General features: G+C 40.1%; 1 protein-coding gene across 2 annotated transcripts in view; it reads right to left on the bottom strand.

The window, feature by feature from the left end:
- The window catches only part of LOC131913472 (mitochondrial adenyl nucleotide antiporter SLC25A24-like), a 51778-nt gene that overhangs the window by 3237 nt on the left and 26522 nt on the right, over positions 1-22019 (bottom strand). For both annotated transcript variants that reach the window (XM_059266116.1, XM_059266117.1), the window contains exons 4-7: positions 17685-17796; positions 12913-13071; positions 8104-8256; positions 824-931 (exon numbers count right to left, since the gene is read on the bottom strand). In XM_059266116.1, coding sequence (XP_059122099.1) covers positions 824-931; positions 8104-8256; positions 12913-13071; positions 17685-17796 — 532 coding nt within the window. The remainder of the gene's footprint in view (positions 1-823; positions 932-8103; positions 8257-12912; positions 13072-17684; positions 17797-22019) is intronic.

Genomic DNA, 22019 nt, shown 5'->3' with positions numbered 1-22019 from the left:
ATAGGGTATTGATTAGATTCACCTGGCTTATGCAGCAATCCAGTGAGGTTTGTTACGTCATGCTTACAAATTTTATAAAAATTGTAGCTTATGCCTGTAATCTCAACACACAGGAGACCAGGACAAGGGACTGCCAAGAAGCTCAATGTTAGCCTGGGCTGAATAGTGATTTCCAGGCTAACTTGGACTATGGAGTGAGATACTGTCTCAAATAACCAAACACAAACAACAACAATAAAAACGCCTCAAACAGTGCAAAACTAAGTGTCTACGTATTAAAATTTCCTTTCCTTTGTTCAACCTGCTATTTCCACTGAAAATGCCTTTCTTCATAATCCCTCATGTTCAAAGCCTATGCCATGATCACACATTCTGGTCCTGTCTTTGATTGAATTCTTAACCAGAAATAAATAAATTCTTCCCTTTGAGTTTCCCTAGCACTATATAGTGAGCTCTCTTGTACAATTTTTTTCAATTTTGGATCATTGATATCAATGTATATGTCTTATTTTCCCTTATAGACTATGGAATACATGATCAAAATCCCCATCTCAGTCCCTCTTGGATCCTACATGGCCTCTAGCAAAGTATCTTAAGCTCAGCATGCATACAATCCATATTCACCTACCAAGTGACTAAATAAATGTATTTTCTTGGTCTATCTACAACATCATTTGTCTCAAACAACAATAAAGTTAATTGAGACTGACACTTTATACAAGATTCAAATCATACAAAGTTATTATAATGATCTGGAAGCCATTTCTGATTGTTAGTTGCATTAAAAGCATTATTTTAATTAAAATGTTATAATAATACATACCTCCATGGGATAAATACAGGTTTGGGAAGTTGCACCAGCCATGGAACCAGCTATAAATCTTTGAAGAACTCCTAAATTAGATTCATCAAAACTAAGAAATTTCTTATACTGTATAAATAGAAATATTGAAATATATAGTATTACTGAAATATATGCCTTTCAAGTTTTATAGCAGTAACTAAAAGCATAAAATTATATTAAAATATATTACATATCAGGTGCTGAATATTAGCACAAACTAGTACAATACTAAATTTTAGTTTCTATGTAATAGATAAGTTAAAGCTCTCTATTCAGCTTTTTTCTTTTATTTATTCTATGGAATAATTCAATAGCTACATTAAATTACTTAAGTCTACTCATGAATGTGTTATATCATAAGCAGCATGTAAATAACATAAACAGAAGGTGTATTTTTATCTTTTTTTGGTACTCTGCTTTGCACATAGAAGACAGTGTGTTTGGTAACTAGATAATTAGAAACAGCATGGCAGACTCTTTGGTTACAAAAGTATAGTAAGGAAGACTAGGACAGTAAAGTTTATGAGGACTGGGTTAGCCTGCAGGCCACCCTTGTTAGCCCTATACAAGTGCTAGGGTGGAAGTGCAGAGATGGTCCGGTGGCTAAGAACACTTGCTGTTCTTGCAGAGGACCTGGGCTCAGTTCCCAGCACCCACTTGGGGGCTTACAACCATTCTTAACTCCAATCCCAGGGGATCTAGTATTCTTTTCTGACCTCCACAGACAGTAGGCATACACACAATAAACATACATGCATGCAGGCACACACATTAAAAAAAAATTAGGATGCATGTTGTTTGTGGCCTGGGATTTTGCATATCAGACTTTCAAGGTGACAGAATGCTTTACTTGGCAGAGAAAATTCCAAAGCAGTGTAGCATTCAGGCTGCAGCATGCATTGGCCTCTTTAGGCAGATATGCCATAAGAACTGGGGGGTGGGGTGAGCAGAGCTGAAAGACTCAGAAAATCTACAGACTGTCCAGAAAAGGGGGTACATAGAAAAGTTGCTAAGAGATCAGTGCCGTTAACAAGGAGCCATGTTGCTGAATGTAGTGGTGTGTGCCTATAATCCCAGCTACTGGGAGACTGAGGTAGCCTTCAAAACAGCAAAATTTCATCTTAAATTTTTTTTTTAATGAGGGGGTGAAGTAAATGCCTTTTTTAAAAAACTAAAATCAAAAATAAAAAGGGGATATTATAGCTGGTATCACAGAAATAAAAATAATTATAAGATATTGGTCTATGAAGAACTATAGACCAATAAACTATATAACTTTGTCCCCTAAAATAAAGTCATTACCTGAAATATGAAGAAACAGAAAACCTGAACAGATCAATAACAAATAAGGAGACAGGATCACCAATCAAAAATCTCCAAACAAAAGAAAACCAATAGTCAGATGGCTTTAATTTAAAAAAACTGATGTCACTCTTTCTCCACTCTTTAAGAAAAATGAAAAGGATACTCCTAAATTCACTTCAGGAGGCCAGCATCACACTGGTTCCAAGCCAAATACATAATAAAATAAAAACAAGAGGCAGTACCCTAAGTGAATATAGATGAAAAAATCCTCGCCGGGCAGTGGTGGCGCACGCCTTTAATCCCAGCACTCGGGAGGCAGAGCCAGGCGGATCTCTGTGAGTTCGAGGCCAGCCTGGGCTACCAAGTGAGTTCCAGGAAAGGCGCAAAGCTACACAGAGAAACCCTGTCTCGAAAAACAAAAACAAACAAAAAAAAATCCTCAATAAAACACTAGCAAACCAAACTTAAGAGCACACTTAAAAGATCAGCTCCCAGGATGAAGTGGTATTTATCGAAGACAAAGATTTAGCATACTCACATGTATTAACGTGGTACAACACTTAAGTGAAAGGAAAAACACATTATCATCTAAATAGACAGAAAAGGCACTGAGCACGGGTGACATTCATTCATGATTAAACTCTGGGGGAAAAAATTTTCAAATAGGTATGTATAGGAGGAACTTTTTTCCATTCAATAAAGGTCAAACAGAAAAAGCTCTCAGCTGACTCTGTGGCTTGAATGGTCCCTCCTCCACTCATGTTGGAATTTAACTGCCTTTTGTTTTAGTTTTATTTCTGCTGTTGTGATAAGAAGCAACTGAAGGGAGAAAGTTTATTTCAGCTCATGGTTCTGGTTTACCATCCATTATGGCAGGGAAGTCAAAACAGCAGGAGCTTGAAGTGGCAAGTAACATCCACAGTAAAGATCAGAAGGAGAGAAACCGCATGCATGCTTATTACTCAGTTAGCTTTCTCTACCCTCGGTGTTGCCGCCCATTTTCAAGCTGAGTCTTCCCACACTGACTAACGTAACCAAGACAAACCCCACAGGTTGCCTGTGGACAACCCAATCTAGACAATCTCTCATTGAGCCTTTCTTCCCAGATGATTCTAAACTGTGTGTCAAGTTGCCCACTAAAACTAACCATCACATCATTGTAACTTTGTAACTTTATTAACAGTTTGAGAAGGGATAACCTAATTATCACCAGAGTAGGTCAAAGATTACTAAAGTGAGCTGTAATGAAGCTAGGTAGCCTCCCTTGCCTCTTTCTCTTTGATATGCTTTCTTTTGGCCTCCCATCCTTCCACCACAGGATTGTGTAGCTTGAAGACTCTCAAAGGCTTAGTAGCCTTGGACTTCACAGCCTCTAGAAGTGTTAGGAAGAAATCTCTTTTCTTTATAAGTTATCCCGTGTCTCACACTTGTTGAAGCAGCATACAATGGATGTAGACAGACTGAGACAAACTTCATAATCCATGGGGGAAAATAAAAACTTCCCCTCCAAGATCCAGGATGAGACGAAAACACTCATTCTCATCATTTCTGCTCAATGGAGTATTACGAGTTCTAATCAGAGAGACTACACAAATTTGTGCAGCCTGAAGGTTTCCAGAGGGCTTGGACTTCAGAGCCAGTCTCTTTTCTTTCTAAATTACCCAGTCTATTACTTTTGCCAAATTTCCTTTGTGTGTTTTTGTTGTAATAAATCATAGCCATGAGGACTGGAGTAACATGCTGACTCCTGTGACCTCCCCAGTAAGTTTACTGAACCTGGGGAGACAGAACTTGTGGGCTTTGGTATAGCCTAAACTTTATAATATTTTATTTAGACATTTTGCAACCATTTTCCAGCATATTTAGGACACAGAAGCATATTTGCTTCGTGTTCTATGTGTCTATGTCATATACAATGTTTTGCATAGTTGTCATAAAGTCTTCCTGTCTTTCCCAGTAACAAATAAGTTAAAGTGTAGTTGTCATAGAAACAACTTAGGATGGATTAAAGATAGCAAACACTCATTACGTTTGTGTCAGACACTGCTATAAGCATGGTATACACATCATAATTCATTAGGTTCCCGACACCTCATCCTTATTCCTTCTATTTTAAGTTAAGGGACATTTACAAAACTTAAAGCACAGACAGGGGAAGTAGTGTGACCTACTTTACATGACTAGAAAGAGGGAGAGTTAGAATTTGAATTTAGAAAGTGTGGCTGCAAATTTGGCATGATTGTTCAGTGGGTAGAGACTTGCTCCTAGGTCTGACAACCTAAGTTAGCGCTCCAGATCCTACAAGGGAGCAAGAGAGAACTGACTCCTGACGGTTGTCCTCTGACCTCCACACACATGCCCTGGCTTTGCGAACCTGCACACACACACACACACACACACACACACTTAAAACTTCTTTAATTGAAAGTTTACAAAGTGCATGACCTTAACACCTTACCTACTGTTCTACATAGTCTCTCTTAATTACTGACAAATGTTGGTATCTAATTTAATTTACAATGAACCTCAATTCACCTCTTTAATACACACTAATACATGATAGCCCTTGTGAATCTCTAATGTGAGATCAAAAGCAACATCTCAAGATAAAGGACCTGAAGCATGATGACTTGGGTTCTAATTCTGACTCTTTCACTGACCAAATACGACTTCAGTAAGAAGTGCATCTTTCCTTGCCTATGTTTTCCCATCTACAGAATGGCATTGTGCAGCTCATTCATTGACATTCAGTACTGAACAGGCACTGTTCTGGAAATGAGCTTGCACACCCTATTCTAAAGAAGCAGTTTTCCCTGAACCAATATTTTAAAACAGATCTTAAAGGAAAAGACAAACCTTGACCGACAGTGACTGCTAGGTGTATACTAACATACATTCATTCTCCCCTTCATCCTCAAAAATACATTCATTTGCAGCTAGTTGTTTTACAACTAAAGACAACACTCCTAAGTTCTTTCCAGCTAGACCTATTCGTGTGTCTAAGTCTAAGCTAACAGCATGAAGCTTAAGTATTCTGTGTGGGAAAGTATCCTAGATGGGAGGGATGTATTCATCTTTGATTCCTTCCCTAGTTATTGCCTGGAAGTTGGGTGTGATAGCTGGAGCTCCAGCTCAGACTCATGACAGAGGGACTACAACACAGAAGACAGACAGTGAGCCGGAAGTGACGGAATTTCTTTTTACCTACAGGACATCTTTGCACTCTCTGCCTTTCCTCGGATTTCTATGTGTGCATAAGTGATGGGTTTCTGTCTTAAATTGTGTGGGGATTTCTGTCACACACCTCTGAACCTAACTCTGACTTACGGAAAGCAGTAAAAGCAACCAGCAGATTGCAGCAGGAAGAGAAGATTCTAAAGGAAGTCTCTTCTTGGAAAAGGAAATGCAAGATACAGATTCTAGGAAGAATTTCCATAAGAAGGAGAAAAATGTAAGAGAAAATGTGAACAGCATTAATACAGGAAAAGCAGGGTTTGTCAGGGTATAATTTAAAGACTCTTCTGTCAAAGCAGTATGTTGTCAAGTGGCCAATAGTAAGTGTCCAGGACATGCTAAATGGGGAGAAATTACAGAAGGCTTAATATTGGGATAAGGACTTCACACAGAGTCTAAACTGTAAAATATAGTCTCTGGAGAATTGCTGCAACTCACTTGACCTAGCCTCACTCAACACCCATCCTCCAGTAAAGTTCTCGGCCGAATCAAGAGAAAAGTGGGCCTCCGAGAAAACCTGGAGAAGAATACGGGTTAACTAGGGAAAGACGGGCCTCTAGACAGCAAGAAAACTGGATTCTAGGTACGACAGAACAGGGATGGCTACCGCTTTTCACACCCTCTGTGGCAGCCCCTTCGTTCTTGTTATCCCTACAAGGCAATGTGTCCCTGGACAGGCCAACAGGAAGCAGGATGTGGCCGAAAGGGAGGAGTAGGCTGTTGTCTGTCACTCATCAGAAGTTGCACAAAATAGGGAAAGGAGCCCTTTGCTGCCTCTCTGTGACTCATTCCACCTCACCAGGGCTGCAGACGAGACATTTTAAGTCAAAGTCCTGGTTAGTAACACTGTTACCTGGAGTGTCCTCTGTGTCACTGCGTGCCCCCTTAAGTAGTGACAGTGGCATGCTGATGACACAGAGTCTAGAACATTCTTCTTCTTCATAAATGACAGCATAGACATTCCCAGTTAACAGTCATGAACACACATTGGACACAACTTTTTTATATGTTTACAACACACTATTTCTCTCTCTTAAATTGGTATTTGCATTTAGATGAATCGTCCCTGAATTTCAGCATGGACTTTTGATAGAATGTGGATCTGGAAAGGCAGAGAGTTGATATATATCTTGTTTTCTTATGTACCCCCAGACTCTACTATAAAACCTAAGACCTAGCTCGTGTGTGTAGGCATATAACAAATACTGAAATATAAGAAATTGCCAAAAATCAAAAGATATTGTAACTCAGATCTCCTGGATCTATCTGCTTCCAGATACAACTTTATACTCATGACTATTCAACTGACCTTTGCTACCAACAATCTTGTTTCATTTCCTTGTTCCATCTATACTATGACTCTCTTAGATTTTCATAGTTTCCCCTCTTTTGAGCCTCCAACATATCTTTGTTTCCCATTTTTTACCAAAGAAACTGAAGCATTAAGAAGAAAGCAACAAGAAACCTGCTTACGGCTGTCCCCACTCAACAGTGCTTCTCCTGGGCCTGTGGCTGAAGAGCCTGGGCAACACCACGCCTTCCTGAGCCCCAGCTCCGGTTTCTTACCAAAGCTCTTCTCCTTTTAAGGACAGTCACTTCGCATACCACCTTGGTCTCTGTAGTACCCCCCTCACTGGGTCACTTTAGGAGCACTGCTTTTTCCAGCTCTAGGGAATCCCTCTCTTTGGACCCATTCCCCATCTACCTCCCACTTCCCTCCCCTTCTTCTTCTCATGGTGAAACTCCTTGAAAGAGTTGCCAGTCTCTCTCCTCTATTTTCCCAGCAACCACTGAGATCGTGCATTCATTCATTCATCCATTATTGTTTTTTAGTTTAAAATCCACAAAGACAAATGAGACCCTTTTACTTGTTTTTATTTGCTACATTTCCACTACTTAGAAAAGGGTCTTTAACACATGAGGTGTACACTAGCTGATAAAAACAATACTGTTGAATGAGTCGGCAAATCTCCATTTTAGGAAGAGCTGTATATTCTAATGACAAGCATTTCAGAGGCATCTGTCTACTTGCTTTTCAACCATCTGACCTAAGAAAGGGTAGCATCCATCTTTTATATTTTCAAAAAACAGTACAGCTCTGTGCCCACATGAGAAAGGCCCTGCAGAAGAAGCACATTAATGCCCTAGCTAAGCATTTATTTAAAGAGGAGAGAATTATTCTAAAATTCACAATAAAGAGGAAAAACTTGAGAAGCATGTAGAGCATCCTTAGACTCTTATGAAACCCAAATAAATTGCAATATTTGAAAACTGATGTCTGTCCTGTCTCAAAGTAAATTACTTAAGTAAAAACAAGATCTTAAATCAGACCAAAAAAATCTTTGAAATTCGGGGCATATTTCTCAACTTTGTCTTCACTAAATAAGAAGATTAATTCTTGATTCATTAACAAATGGGCTGAAATCTCTGAGAAACATTCAAACTGTTCTAAGAAAAAAATTATGAACTGTTTTGTGAACACCTCTTATGCTGTGACAACTAACTTAAAAGAATGAGTCACAGACCTGCAGTGATAATGCAGTGCAACCTCTAGAAGCACTCTATAGTAATAAAGCACGGATGAAAAGAAAAGTCAGTAATATTTACACGGGCAACTCTTGCTTATATACACTTGTGCTCTCTTTCACAAAAGTCTAAACTTATAAAAAATTAAATTGAAAACATGACCATTGAAAACCCCATAGTCAATGACACTTTACCTGTTCATAGGCCGCTATCTTGAGTGCTGTCTCTGGTGCGATTTTGATAACATTCACACCATTTCCTCGCCAAAGAGAAAAAGGTCCTCCTTCTCTTATCATCTGCTTAAACTCATCAGCCAAACTCATTTTACTCATTCTTGAACGACGCACCTAGAAATAAGTGGCAAATTTATTTCAATTTATTTTGCTGGTAATATAAAACTACTTCATTGCTAGTGAAATAATTATACCTGTATACTTCATAACTTTCAACAGCTGTTTAATTTTCCTTCAGTCACATAAAATCGATGTTAGTATTTTTTTCTTGTCCCCAGTTACACATAAAAATCACGGTAGCCTTCCCTCTATCCATTGTTTTGCATCCCATGCTTCAAATAAAGTAAAATCACAGAAATAAACATTTCCTGCATTTTAAATTGCATGCTGTTCAGCATAGATGATGAAATTACCCACCACCTTGCCTTCCAGAGTTATGAGTCACCTCTGTGCAGTGTATTCTACCTACCCAATAATCAGTTAGGATCTATCTCCATTATCAGATCTACTACTGCAGTATTACCATAGTGCATATGTTCAAGCATCCCTTATTTTACTTCATTAAGGCCCCAAAGCTCAGCAGTAGCGATGTTTGCAATACGCATGTGCCAGAGGCAACATAAAGTGCATCCTTCAGTGAGAGAATAAAGTCGTGTAACTTGCATTAGGGTATATTACTATGATTGTTGTACTTTAGTATTAATGCTGGTAATCTCTTATTGTGCTTAATTTATAAATTAAACTTTATCGTGTGTATGTATGTATGTATGTATGTATAGGGTAAGATACAATATTCCAGGGTTTAGAACTATCTGCAGTGTAAGGTAACCAATGGGAAAATTCTCCCAGAGATGGGGACTATTGTAATCTAAAACATCAAAGAAAAAAAAAGACAACTTATGGAAGACAGAGACCCTGAGCATAAGCAAAGTGCGTGGTTGCAATCAAAAGTACCCCAAGATTATTAAAGAGCACACTGAAATGTTGAAATGCATTGAAAACAGAACTGCATGAAAATACATCAGACTTTCAAGGTGAATACATTGAGACTTCAGGGTATTGCGGATTGCATTGTAGCTCTCAATTATGTTGAAGCCCAGACTCCTATTCCCTCAGGGTGTGGTCCTATTTGGATAAGGTCTTTGCAGATGAAGTCAAGCTGATCTACTCTTACCTTTATCCTTATAAAAGGGAAATTTGGGCATAGAGAAATAGCACACCAAGAAGGAAGGCAATATGAAGTATCCAAGTCAAGGGAAGGCACCGGGAGCAGACTCCCTCAGCACCCTGGGAGCAGTCAGCTCTGCTGTCTACTTGACTGGTCCTCCAGAACTACAACACCACATTTTATGCCAGGCTGTGGCATTTTGTTACTGAATTGAATTTCTAACAAAGGGAGCTGTGGGAATTACAGGTCAGCTAATGTCTACCTCCATGCTTTCCTGTGTTTTTGTTTTCCTGTCATCTTATGGTTTTAAAAAATGTGTGTGTGTGTGTGTGTGTGTGTGTGTGTGTGTGTGTGTGTGTGTGTATGACAGAAACAGATAGACAGACAGACAGACAGACAGAGTCTGACCTGAAATTTGCTATGTTAGTGAGGATGACCTTAGACTCCTGATTCTCTTGCCTCCACTTCCCAAGTGTTAAGAGTACAGGCCTGTATCATCACACTTGGCTTTAATTCATTTCTTATCTACTTTCCCTCCATATTCTCTATTTTTCTGCATTTTCCTTTCCTTTTTCACATCCTTTTCCTACTCTATCTGCTTTAGTTCTTTCCTTTTTTCATTCTTTCCATTACCCCACATTTGCTCCATATTTTTAATTTGAGATTTCTTTGTTTAATAATTTCATACATATATAATGTGTTTTGATCAAATGTCTACCCCCATTTCATCCCCTCCATTTCCTCCCCATCCCTTCCATCACTTTTCCCTCTCAACTTCATGTGCTTTTTAATCCACTGTGTGCACTTGATGCTCAAGGATGTGCATGGGTCTAGGACCATCTCCTGGAGCACAGCCTCTCAGGGGCCACATCCTTGGGGATGAAACTTCCTCTCTCAGCAGCCATCAATTGCCAACTGCTCCTCAGAGACAGGACTTCATGAAGGAGCCTCCCCTGCCCGTGCTGTGGTTTTAGCTGGCTTGATCTCATACAGGTCTTGTGCATGTGGTTGCAGCTGCTGTGAATGCACTGTGCAGCAGCCCCATCATGTCCAGCAAACACTGTTTCACTGCAGATGTTGCTGCATGCTTTTTCACTCTCCCTAATCCAATGACGTATGTGTAGCCTTTAGAGATCTAATCATCTCTACCTTGGTGTACCTACAATGTTCTTTCCCAGATTGTGTGAAGCAAAACCTCTAAAGTAACAATTACTCTTTTCAATATCATATCACCATCACAGATTTATATATCTGTAATGTTCTGGACAATAAGAACTATGCTTGTTCATCTTTGCATTTCTAGCACCTAACATGGAATAAGACATAAGCTATCTTTCTTCTTAATTTTCCCTCTTGGCCCCATTTCCATGTCTGCTACCTCTCAACCATGTCTCCTCTGTGTAGCACTGTAAATGTCTGTAGCTGAATTTCTAAGCGGTCTTATTAAATAAAGAACACGTAGCCAAATATAGGGGTGAAAGCCTTAGAGATCAGGGAAATAGTGAGAGCCACCAAGCACCTTACCTCACCAGCTCTGTAGCTTCCAAAACACAAGCTACTTCCTGTCTATCCATGCCTTTCTTGCCTTGCTGTTCTGCCCTCTCATTGGCTCTTAGCCCAGCTACCTCACTTCCTTGTCACTGCCTGTCTGTACAGACCTCCAGGTCTCTATGGTTGGCACTGGGATGAAAGGCGTGTGTCACCACACTTGGCTCTGTTCCCTAGTGTGGCCTTGAACACACAGAGACCCTGCCTGCCAAGTGATCAGATCAAAGGTGTGTGCTACCACTGCCTGACTTTTGTATTAATGGCTTGCTATTTCCTCTGATCGACAGGCAAACTTTATTTATTAACATACATAAAATATCACCACAAATGTCCTTATTATTTCTTTTATATGTAATTTTAAAATTTTTTATTGGAGGCCCAGGTAATGGGAAAACTTGGTTTTCTACTTTAACATGTAACAGAACATTTTCAACTCTGTCTTTCCTAACAATTGTCCAAATTTAGCTTCCTGGCTGAATAGAATATGGGTTACACATGGAATCAAACACATAGAAGGGTAATGGGTTAGTTGCCCTATTACCATAACTAAACTATATTCCCCATATTTTAGATGATTAAACTAAAGCCTTTATTTCCATTGGATAAATTAACCAAGGTATTATTATATAGCTACATGAGACAGAAGAAGAAGAAATAAAATAGTATCTATTCCCTCTTGGTATTCCCATGGTACTAGTGTGTTTTCTGTCCAGTTATATAATGGCATTTCAATATTTATTATCTAATTATCTATTTCCCTGATGTATTATAGTTCCTCTAATGTTAAAAAGTGTGTGTGACTTGGTACAGTACCTAATGCCCCTTAAAGAGCTAATACAGGCCAGGCAGCAGTGGTGTAACACCTTTAATCCCAGCACTCAGGAGGCAGAGGCAGGAGGATCTCTGTGAGTTCAAGGCCAGCCTGGGCTACAGAGTGAGTTCCAGGAAAGGTGCCAAAGCTACACAGAGAAATCCTGTCTCGAAAAAAACAACAAAAAATAAATAAATAAATAAATAAATAAATAAAGACCTAATACATAACATACTCTGCTAAACAGGTCTGGAATAAATAAATAAAGCTCCCTTAATCCAAAATAATATCCTTCTAACACAATATATATTCTAAAAATGACATATAAATTTAATATTTAAGCAGAGTCACAGATTTTGAGAGAATGATGAACAATTACAGACAAATTACGAAGTTCTTAATTAGGTAACATTACAATTTTACATAATTATCATAGTATACTATAATAACTACCCATAATTCATCACCAAAGGTTACCAATATCACCAAAACAACAAAGGACAATAAAACACCCAGACATATCATTTTAATTACCTATTTAAATTCACTATATTGTTTCTTGAATTTTATATTCTTACAGCAAAAGTATTTAGCAAGTATTGAATTGTAATTATGAATTTTAATAATTATTGGGTAGACTAGTTATGCTTCTGAAAACCAGTCTAATAGAGGAGTTCTGTTGTTATTTGAAGGTAAAATTCCTGTGAGTATTGTATGGGGCCTCGTTTTCACACTGTGAGGAAGCAAGCCGCATACAGGGACGGGCTCCTTTGGCCTCACGTCTGTCTTTAGAGATTTCTTTCACGGAGCCAGGCAATGGAGTTCCCCCCATGTGGCAAGGAGCAGAGAGAGTGAATGTCGGCCTGGCCAGCTAGCTCCCCGTTTCCTTTTCTTCTTCCCTGAGGCCCAGCCTCAGCCAGAGTGCTGCCCGCCTTCAGGGTGATTCCTCTCCCTTAGTTAATCCTCCAGCAAATGCCCTGATAGACCCCTCAGGCAAGTGCTTTGTTCATCTGCTAAGCTCAGCCTAGTCCAGTGAAACTGACATTCAAGATTGATCATTCCCAACACCATAGAAGCCTCTTGAAGAAAAGGGCGGAATATTTTGATAGTAAAGAGAAAATCATTTACATTTCCAAGAAAGCATAAAATCTCAATGAGAGGTACTTTGACATCTGCCAGACATTGAAAAGTAACATTTTAATGATCGAGGACTCTCCATGTCCCTTCAAGGCACGCCAAGTACCTGCATCAGGACTTTCAAGCGGTCCAAAGGCGCCGTGCACGTCCGCGCGATCGCACTCGCTATTCCTGCGGCCACTAAGCGCTTCCACCATTCCCCGGACTTCTTCTCCTGTTCTGTAAACTCATCGGGAATACTTATGCTCTCCCCTATATCAACTATCTGAGAAGTGAAAAAGAAGAATTAGACACTGAAGTGGAAACACTTGAGAAATCAAAGCATAACTTTCTACAAAGATCAAGAAAAACTTTTCACACAGAGCAAAAACTTCAACATTTCTTTTTCAAATCACCTCCTATACTGAAGATTGACAATTTGCTTAGTACTCGGTGCTTATACTCAAATTACTTGGTATAACACCTTCACATACAGATTTAAAATAAAATTTTCATTAAATTAGCTATTAATTTAAAATAATTCTCAAACCATTTAAATAAACTCTTCCACGAAAACAATGTAAACCTGAGAGCAGGGAACACGCCACTCACACCGTGTCTGCTACATACTAGGTGAGGAATAAATACTGAATAAATTTCCACACTTTATTCCAAATTCATACATATGAGTCAAAGTCAGGAGGCAAGAATAGCAACTTACACACTCTGACTTACTCAGTGACCTTCTGTTGACCGATTTTCTCTTTAAAAATGTGTATTACAATGAGTTTATATTTAGTAATTTTACCTTTAGCAACCATAATTTATTTCCTGAGGAGTATGTTTTAAGTGTTGAAGCATCGCGTTTCAGTGACGAGCTCCAAACTAGACTTGGATTCTGTTACTGTCGATGAGATAGGTAAGCGGCTGCTCTTCCTAGCTTCCCTCTTTGATTTCTTCATTCTGTTAATGCCCTTTCAGGAACCTTCTCAAATTTGTTTTCCCTCTGCCCACAAAAGTTTCTTCTTGACTCAGTCGCTTCCTGTCTAATAATGCACAATCTTGACTGATTAGTTTACTCTGTTTATTGTTAGCTACTCTTGTACAAAGTAAGCCCGATGAGGCCAGCAACCTAGTCTCCCTGTGTACTGCTGGAAACCTAGATCTCAGCTCCTGAAGACAAGGGTGCTCAATTGACATTGTTGAAGCAAACGTCAAGATGCCAGGCTCTGGGTTTTGCATTAGTGACACAGTCATGGGGAAGGTGGTTTCTGCCTCTAGCTTTTACAGAGCTCTGTTATTATTGTCTCTATAACAGGAGACATAGAAAAAAGATACAATCAACTACAATACAGAGCAATACTACAGCAACAAAGGCAGCAAATACAAGTGCCCAGAGAAAACCCTACAAAAACACTGAACGCACAGATTGGACTTGATGGGTTAAGAAAGTAGAGACAAAGTTGAGTAGGCAGGGAAAGTAGAGTGGACCTGGGAGGAGTTGGGTAAGGGATAAATATGATCAAGACACATTGCACAAAATCTCAAAGAACTAATAAAAATAAAATAGTACTTTAAAAATAAAAATTACAAATTTAAAATGGAAGAAAAGAATTCTTTATAGTTAATGTAACTTAGAAGCCTCAAAGCCCAAATTTGAATTCAAGTGTCATGACCTCAGAGTCTCTGTGGGCCCCCACAGATGTGGGTTTTTTTCCTCTTCTTTTTTGATTTGTTGTTCTGATATTATTTATCCCTTGTGTTTTCTTGGGTGTGGTTAACCTCTTCAGGTTGAAATTTTTCTTCTAGCACTTTCTGTAGGGCTGGATTTGTAGATAGATACTTCTTGAGTTTGGTTTTATCATGGAATTTCTTTCTTTCTCCATATTGTTCTTGAAAGTTTTGCTGGGCATAGTATTCAGGTCTGGCATCTGTGGTCTCCTAGAGTTTGGAGAACATCTGTTCAGGCCCTTCTAGCTTCGAGTTTCCTTTGAGAAGTCAGGTGTTTTTCTGCCTTTACCTGTTATTTGGTCTTCTTCTCTTGCAGCTTTTAATATTTTTTTCTGTACCTTTAGCGTTTTGATTATCATGTGCTGTGAGGAATTGATTTTCTGGTCCAATCTGCTTACTATTCTGTAGGCTTCTTGTGCCTCGATAGGTACTCCTTCCTTAGGTTAGAGACATTTTCTTCTATCATTTTGTTGAAGATATTTTCTGTGCCTCTGACCTGTGTTTCTTTTCCTTCCTTTATTCCCTTAATCCTTAGACTTGTTCTGTTCATAGTGTCCCAGAGTTCCTGCATGTTTTAGATTTAACGTTTTCTTTGACTAACATATCCATTTCTTCTGTCATGTCTTCAATGCCTGAGATTCTCTTCCAATTACATTCTGTTGGTGAGGCTTGCCTCTGGGGTTTCCATTTGAGTTCCTACATTTTTTTTTCCATTTATCCCTCAGTTTGGGTTTTCTTTATTGATTCCATTTTTACTTGCAAGTCTTGAACTATGTTCTTCATTTTATTACAGTTTGTGTTTTCATAGATTTATTAATGGATGTATTCACATCCTTTTAAAGGACCTCTAACATCTTCATAAAGGTTATTTTGAAGTCCTTGTCTTGTGCTTCAGCTATGTTGCATTTCTCGGGGTCTACTGTGGTAGAGTTGCTGGGCTCTAGTGGAGACAGTGCCCTGGTTATTACTTATTGTGTGTTTATGCTGATGTCTAGTAGTGCTAACTGGGAGGTCCAGCCTCCAGTCAGCACCAGGGTATGCAAAAAATTCCATGAATGTTGTGAGGGCTAGACTTTTTCTATCTGAGGGGAAAAAATAAGGATAGTAACTTTCTCTTTCTGATAGTAACTTTCTCTTTTACTTCATCTTAAAAAATCCTCTCTGAAAATCTCTCTAGCTCTCTCCCCTGCCTAGCTACTCATCCCCTCTCCTCAGCTCCCTCTGCACACCTCCCCCACAATCTAATACACACTCACACACTCCCTCCACATCTCTTCACATTGCTCCTCTACATAGCAGCAAGTCTTTTACACAACTCGTTCACACACACACACACACACATGCACGCACGCACGAACGCGCACACACACACACACACACTTTCAACAGTTTCCCTCCCTCCTCTCCTCCAGTTCCCTCACACACACACACCCACTCCTGTCTACCCCACTCCCTATCCACTCCTCCATCTCCATTCAGAAAGGGGCAGGCCTCCCACAGTCTTGAACGAAGCATGGCACATCAAGTTGAGGTAGGACCGAGCTCCTCCTGCTGCATAAAGGCTGGGCAAAGTAATCCAGCATGGGGAACAGGTTCCCAAAAGCCAGCTAAGCACCAGGGACAGGTCCTGATCTCACTGCTAGGAGCCTTACAAACACAGCAAGCTACACAACTGTCACACACACACACACACACACACACACACACACACACACACACACACATGCAGAGGGCCTAGGTCAGTCTCATACAAGCTCCCTAACTGTTTGTTGATCCAGGGTCCAGGTGCTCCCACCAGCTCAGGTCAACTGTGGGTTCCTCTGTCATCACCTTGACCCCCCTGGCTCATACAATCCCTCCTCCCTTTCTTCAGGAGGACTCTTGGAGCTCAGCCCAGTGCTTGGCTGTAGCTCTCTGCATCTGCTTCCCTCAGTCACTGAATAGTGTATTTCTGATGACAATTAGGGTAGTCACCAATCTGATTACAGGAGAAGGCCAGTTCAGGCACCCTCTCCACTATTGCTAGGAGTCTTAGCGGGGGTCATCCTTGTGGGTGTTTCCCTGGCACCAGGCTTCTCCCTGACCCTGAAATGCAGCCCCCATCAAGATGTCTCCATCATTACTCTCCCCCATTCCACTGGGGGAATGGAAACTGTAGTCAGAATATATTGTATAAAAAAATCTATTCCCAATAAAAGAAAAATGTAATAATACATCCTGAGTAGTAGTTATAGGAGATAAATTAAGTGAACATGGAATGGCTGGTCAAAAAGTAAGAAATCAGATGTGTTATCAAAATACTATAGAAATCAAAACCAGATGAGAAATGATGTTACATGTTCCTTACATGTTCAAACATTCAGGAACACAGATGAAACCAAGTGGCTAACCTAACAAGTGTTTATTGAAAACATGTTTTCTTAGATTGTTTTAAACACATTGACTAATGCACTAATTGAACTCTGAAAACTCATACACCTATCTCTACTATCTCATGGGAGACTGAGGAACAGAGACACAGAGAGTGGGTGTGAGGTGTGGGTTCAAACGTGCATACTCTGACTCCAGAGCTAATGGTCTCTTTTTCTTCTGGACTGTCTATGGAGAGAAGAGGGAACAGTGATGAGATCTGAGTGTTGTGGGTGCAGCATTTTAACTCCCCCACCTTGCATCTAAAGGACTTGAAAGACTTCCAGTACAGAATTTCCTTTACTCCTTACAACGTCAGGTCAGGGGGCTTATGAAACTTAAAAGAGCAGATAACTTGTACATTCCTTCCTTTTTTACTCTAAATTCTGAAATCTTAATATATAATTTTATATTCCCAGTGCCAAAAGACCCACTCAAGCATGTGATTATCTGTGTAAAAAGGAAACACATATTTTTCACTTTTCTAGGACAATGCAACTACATATAACAACACTATTTTTAACACAGAACAGATTTTTTTAGTAGGTACCTATTAAGACGTAGGTTTTAACAAGCAAATTGTGGTTTCTATGTTTGCACATAAAATACTAACACTCCTTACTAAATAAGAATATTGTTAAAAGTAAATAACACACCTTTAGCCATTGAGACTAAAACTATAACGGGAACTATGTAATGATATTTACAACTATAACAGTTAAAGAAAAATAAAAACAGTAAAATGCAGAGTAACCTTACAGTAGAATGCTTCCAGAAACGAATGATTTCATTGACATTTTTTGCAGGGTGGAGGAAAAAGTAGTCTCTCCATTCATCCCAGTCTATTGTCATTGACCCATCGCTATCCATGCTGAAACACAAGTTTAAATGGTGTTTGTAAGACTTGCAGCAGCCCTGTTACTCACATTACTCAAACGCTCCTGGGATGTTTGTTACTGAAGTCACTCCTTGGATTTTATCAGTATCACTGTATTTTCATTTTTCCTTCTTAAGACTGTCTTTTAGAGCATCATCAGATTTTAAGAGAAATGGAGAGGATGATACTGACAGCTCTCGTATATCGCCATACCTATGCTCTCCTATTGGTTACATCTTACACGATTGTGGTTTATTTGTTACAGTCATGACTATCATAACTAAATTTTATACTTTATTCAGACATCCTTCATTTTAAACAAATGTTCTTTTAGCCTCACTGAGATATAACAATCTATTCAGTTATCATGCTTCCTTAAGCTCTTCCCTACTATGGCAGTTTCCAGACTTTTCTTATTTTTAACAGTGTTGACATTCCCAAAGAGCACTGAAGATCAGGGGCTAGAGAGACAGCCCAGCATGTAAAATGCTTGCCTGGCATCCACAAAGATTTGAGTTCAGTCCCCAGAAACCATGCAAAAATAAGCCAGGTACGCTGAGGAAGTAGAAACTAGAAGGTCCCCCTGGCTCACTGGTCAGCCAGCCTCGTATATGCAGGATGTTCTAGCCACTGGGAGACCCCATCTCAGCAAAGAAAAACAAGCAAACAAACAGCAAGGTGGATGGGGTCTATGGAACCTGAGCTGGCTTACGCATGCACATATACACATAAGCAGGAGGACACACATGGACACACACACACACACACACACACACACACACACACACACACACGTACTGATCAGATGTTTTGTAGACTGTCCCTTCACTGGAATCCACTATATATTGACTTTTTAATTGTTTATTTGAATGTAATTTCTACATGTTCCTCGTATTTCTTGAAGAGAAAGATTATTTTATGCATATCTCTAGCACTGAGCAGTCAAATGACTAAGTTAATAAATCTGACTAAATAACTTTGTATCTTTTGGATCTTCCAGTATTATTTTTGCCTTTGACCTTCTTTTCCTTGGTGGCTTTCAAATCAACTTTAAAGTAACCTTTTATACACAAACTCATTTTTTATACCTAATGCTCGGTTTTTACCATGTAACACTCAGTGTTAACTCAGCCTTCAAACATCTCCAGAGCAGATGGCTGAGTGGGTAGAAGTGCTCGCCACACAAGGCTAGTGACCTGAGTTCAGTTCCCGGAACCCACGGTGGAAGGAGAGGACTGACTCCTGACAGTTGTCTGCCACCTTCCACACAGGTGTCACGGCACATGGGCGCCTGCACACACACAACAATAAAAGTTAAAATTTCATCTTACAAAGGTCTCTTTAAGTGTGTCCGGAATTTTAGTGATATTTTTCTAAATGGACATTTTGTGAAACAAAATTCATTCCCCTGACAAGGAGCCTCATGTCATTTCCAGCTCCAGTGAAATCACTGTGAACATTCATGCACTGACAAAATGCAGGCAATGAGTGTCCACGGGCACTGGGCAGAACTGTGTCCTGTGTAGAGAAGGGAAAGAGATGAGCCAGTCTCCCCTCCGTGCTGGTTTCTGGCTGGGGATAGTTTCCAAACAGTAGCATGCAAAAGTAGGAGCCTAAGTAGAGAATGAATGGGTAGAACAAAACAGATGTGCAACTCAGAGCTCCCAGAGAGCAGGCACTCATGGTGTAAATTATGTATACAAGTGTCCCTTTGAATCACTGGCCAAATACTAAGTTACAAATGATCCATCAGCCTGACCATAAAACAACTGCGGGACCTGGATGTGGCGGCTCCTAGTTGCATTTCCAGAATTCTGGAGGCTGAGACAGAAGCGATGAGTTCAAGGGCCATTCTGAGCTACCCGGTGAGTTCCAGGACAGTTGGGCTACACAGACCTCATCTCAAACAAACTAATAAACAGAAAGGACAAAAGAAAAGAAAGTACTGAAGGCCATGTGCTTCACGGAGAGTCTGTGGCTGAGCTACATTAGGAAGAAAGGAAGAACAAAGGCGTCCATTTACACAGCAGTCCTGTGGAACATACAAAGAGCACTCGCGATAGAACTTTCCTCCCTGAGTACAGTTCAGTGGTGCAATGCCCGGGACTACGACCAAAAACAAAATCTATTCTTACTTATAACAGAAATCTGGAAATTGATGAACCAATTCTATAAGTTAGCAGTTTGTAATAACAGTGATAAACACAAATAAAGAACACATATACTATTTTAAGCCAATTTAACTTAAAATGGTAAGCAAAAGAACTCACGGGACAACTGACAACTTCATAAATACAACAGAGACAACTCCGACAGGTTTTCTTCTGACCTCCCTGTGCATGGGTGCCACATATGTGCCAGCCACCCACATATATACATGCATACATACATACATACACACATACATACATACTAAAATAGTAAAAATTTAAAAATAAAATTGGGAGATTCTCAGTAAAATTGTTCTTTTTAAAAAGACACACATAAACGTTTTGGTTAAAAATAAAGAAGAAGCCGGGTGGTGGTGGCTCACGCCTTTAATCCCAGCACTCGGGAGGCAGAGCCAGGAGGATCTCTGTGAGTTCGAGGCCAGCCTGAGCTACTGAGTGAGTTCCAGGAAAGGCGCAAAGCTACACAGAGAAACCCTGTCTCGAAAAACCAAAAAAAAAAAAAAAAATGAAGAAGAACATAAGTATCAATCTGGAGAAAATAAACAGGTCATAAGAACATGATGAACAGCTCCCACGGGCCCCGTGACGGGTCGCTGCAGTCAATATGGTGACAGCTTACAGCACAGCTCTATGGCAGGCTCGGCATCACATGTGCCTCCACCTAGCGCTGCCAGAACGGCCAAGAGGAAGGTTAGCACAGCACAGACAGGCAGCGAAGGTGGAGCCCAAGGCCGCCCTGCCAGGCTGTCAGGCAAGCCCACGAGGAGACCTGAAGGAGGGCCCGAAGCCAGAAAAGGCCGAGTCTGATGGCGATACATCACCAGACACAAAAAGTGCAAACGAAAGGGAAGAGGGGAGCAAGGGACAAGCAGGCCCCAGTGGCTGACCAGCAGACACAGGTCTGCCTGTGGAAGTGTTGAGACAGAGAGCCGGAGTCCAGCCTCCGAAGCAGAAGGGGAAGAAGCCAAGTCCGACTAGCCATCCATCGTGTCTGTCGGTGTCCCCGCCTCCCTTCTTGTACAACCCAGAGGAATATTTGATCAACTGTCTTGTAAATGCGAGTTTTTAAGAAGCTCTAGAAACATTCTTAAATGGGAGGGAGAGATCCACCTCATCCCATTTTTTAAGTGTAAATGATTTTTTTACGAGGTGAAATCATTTGCTGGTTATTTATTTTTTGGTGCAACAGAAGACAGTGGGGTACTGAATTAGAAGAGGCTGCGTCAGTCTCGGGGTCAGCTGACATTCCACAGAGGGGGCTAGTTTGATATCCTACAATACAAAGCATACTAAACCGAGATTTGGAGTTTCAGTTGTGCATTTATGTCTGGAATATGTCTGGTCTCAGGTTTCTAGTAGAACCATTTCCTAAAAGTCCACTATTTGGTCCCTGCTCAGTCAGAACCATAACATCTCTGGTAGTGGCAGTCCATTTGCCTAACAGTTGTAATAATGCACTGTGAAAGATGGAAATTTTTGAGTGTGTACTGTATATAATATAAAATTGTGAATCAGTGGAAATGAAGATTCTGAGGTTTTACCTTGTTGTGTGAGGTCTTCAGTTTAAGGCTAGAATGTCACTGGAAGAATTGTTCATAAAGAAACACAAATGGCTCTTCAGAATTCTGGGCACATGAACACAGCATGTGATTTCAGAGTTTGGGCACATTGCATGGGATGTCTTTCTGTATGCTGTAAATATGTGTTGCTCTGATTGGTTGATAAATAAAGCTGCATTGACCTATGGCGAGGCAGCTTAGAGGCAGGTAGAAATCCAAGCAGATAGACAGGAAAAGAAAGAAGAGGCAGAGCAGACCATAATCCTGCCATCCCAGTATGTAATGGCACACAGGTAAAGCCACGGAACACGTGGCAACATACAGATTAATAACTAGCTGGCAAAAAGCTTGAGCCATAGGCCATGACCATAAGTTTGTAAATAATATTAAGCCTCTGCATGATTATTTTATAAGAGGTTGTAGGACTGAGGGGGCGGGCGAGACCAGACAAAACTTTCAACTACATTTGGCTGCCCAACATGTTGGC

This window comes from Peromyscus eremicus, chromosome 6, assembly GCF_949786415.1.
Source record: "Peromyscus eremicus chromosome 6, PerEre_H2_v1, whole genome shotgun sequence".
NCBI classification, from domain to species: Eukaryota; Metazoa; Chordata; class Mammalia; order Rodentia; family Cricetidae; genus Peromyscus; species Peromyscus eremicus.
This window is presented reverse-complemented; position numbering and strand designations above follow the sequence as displayed.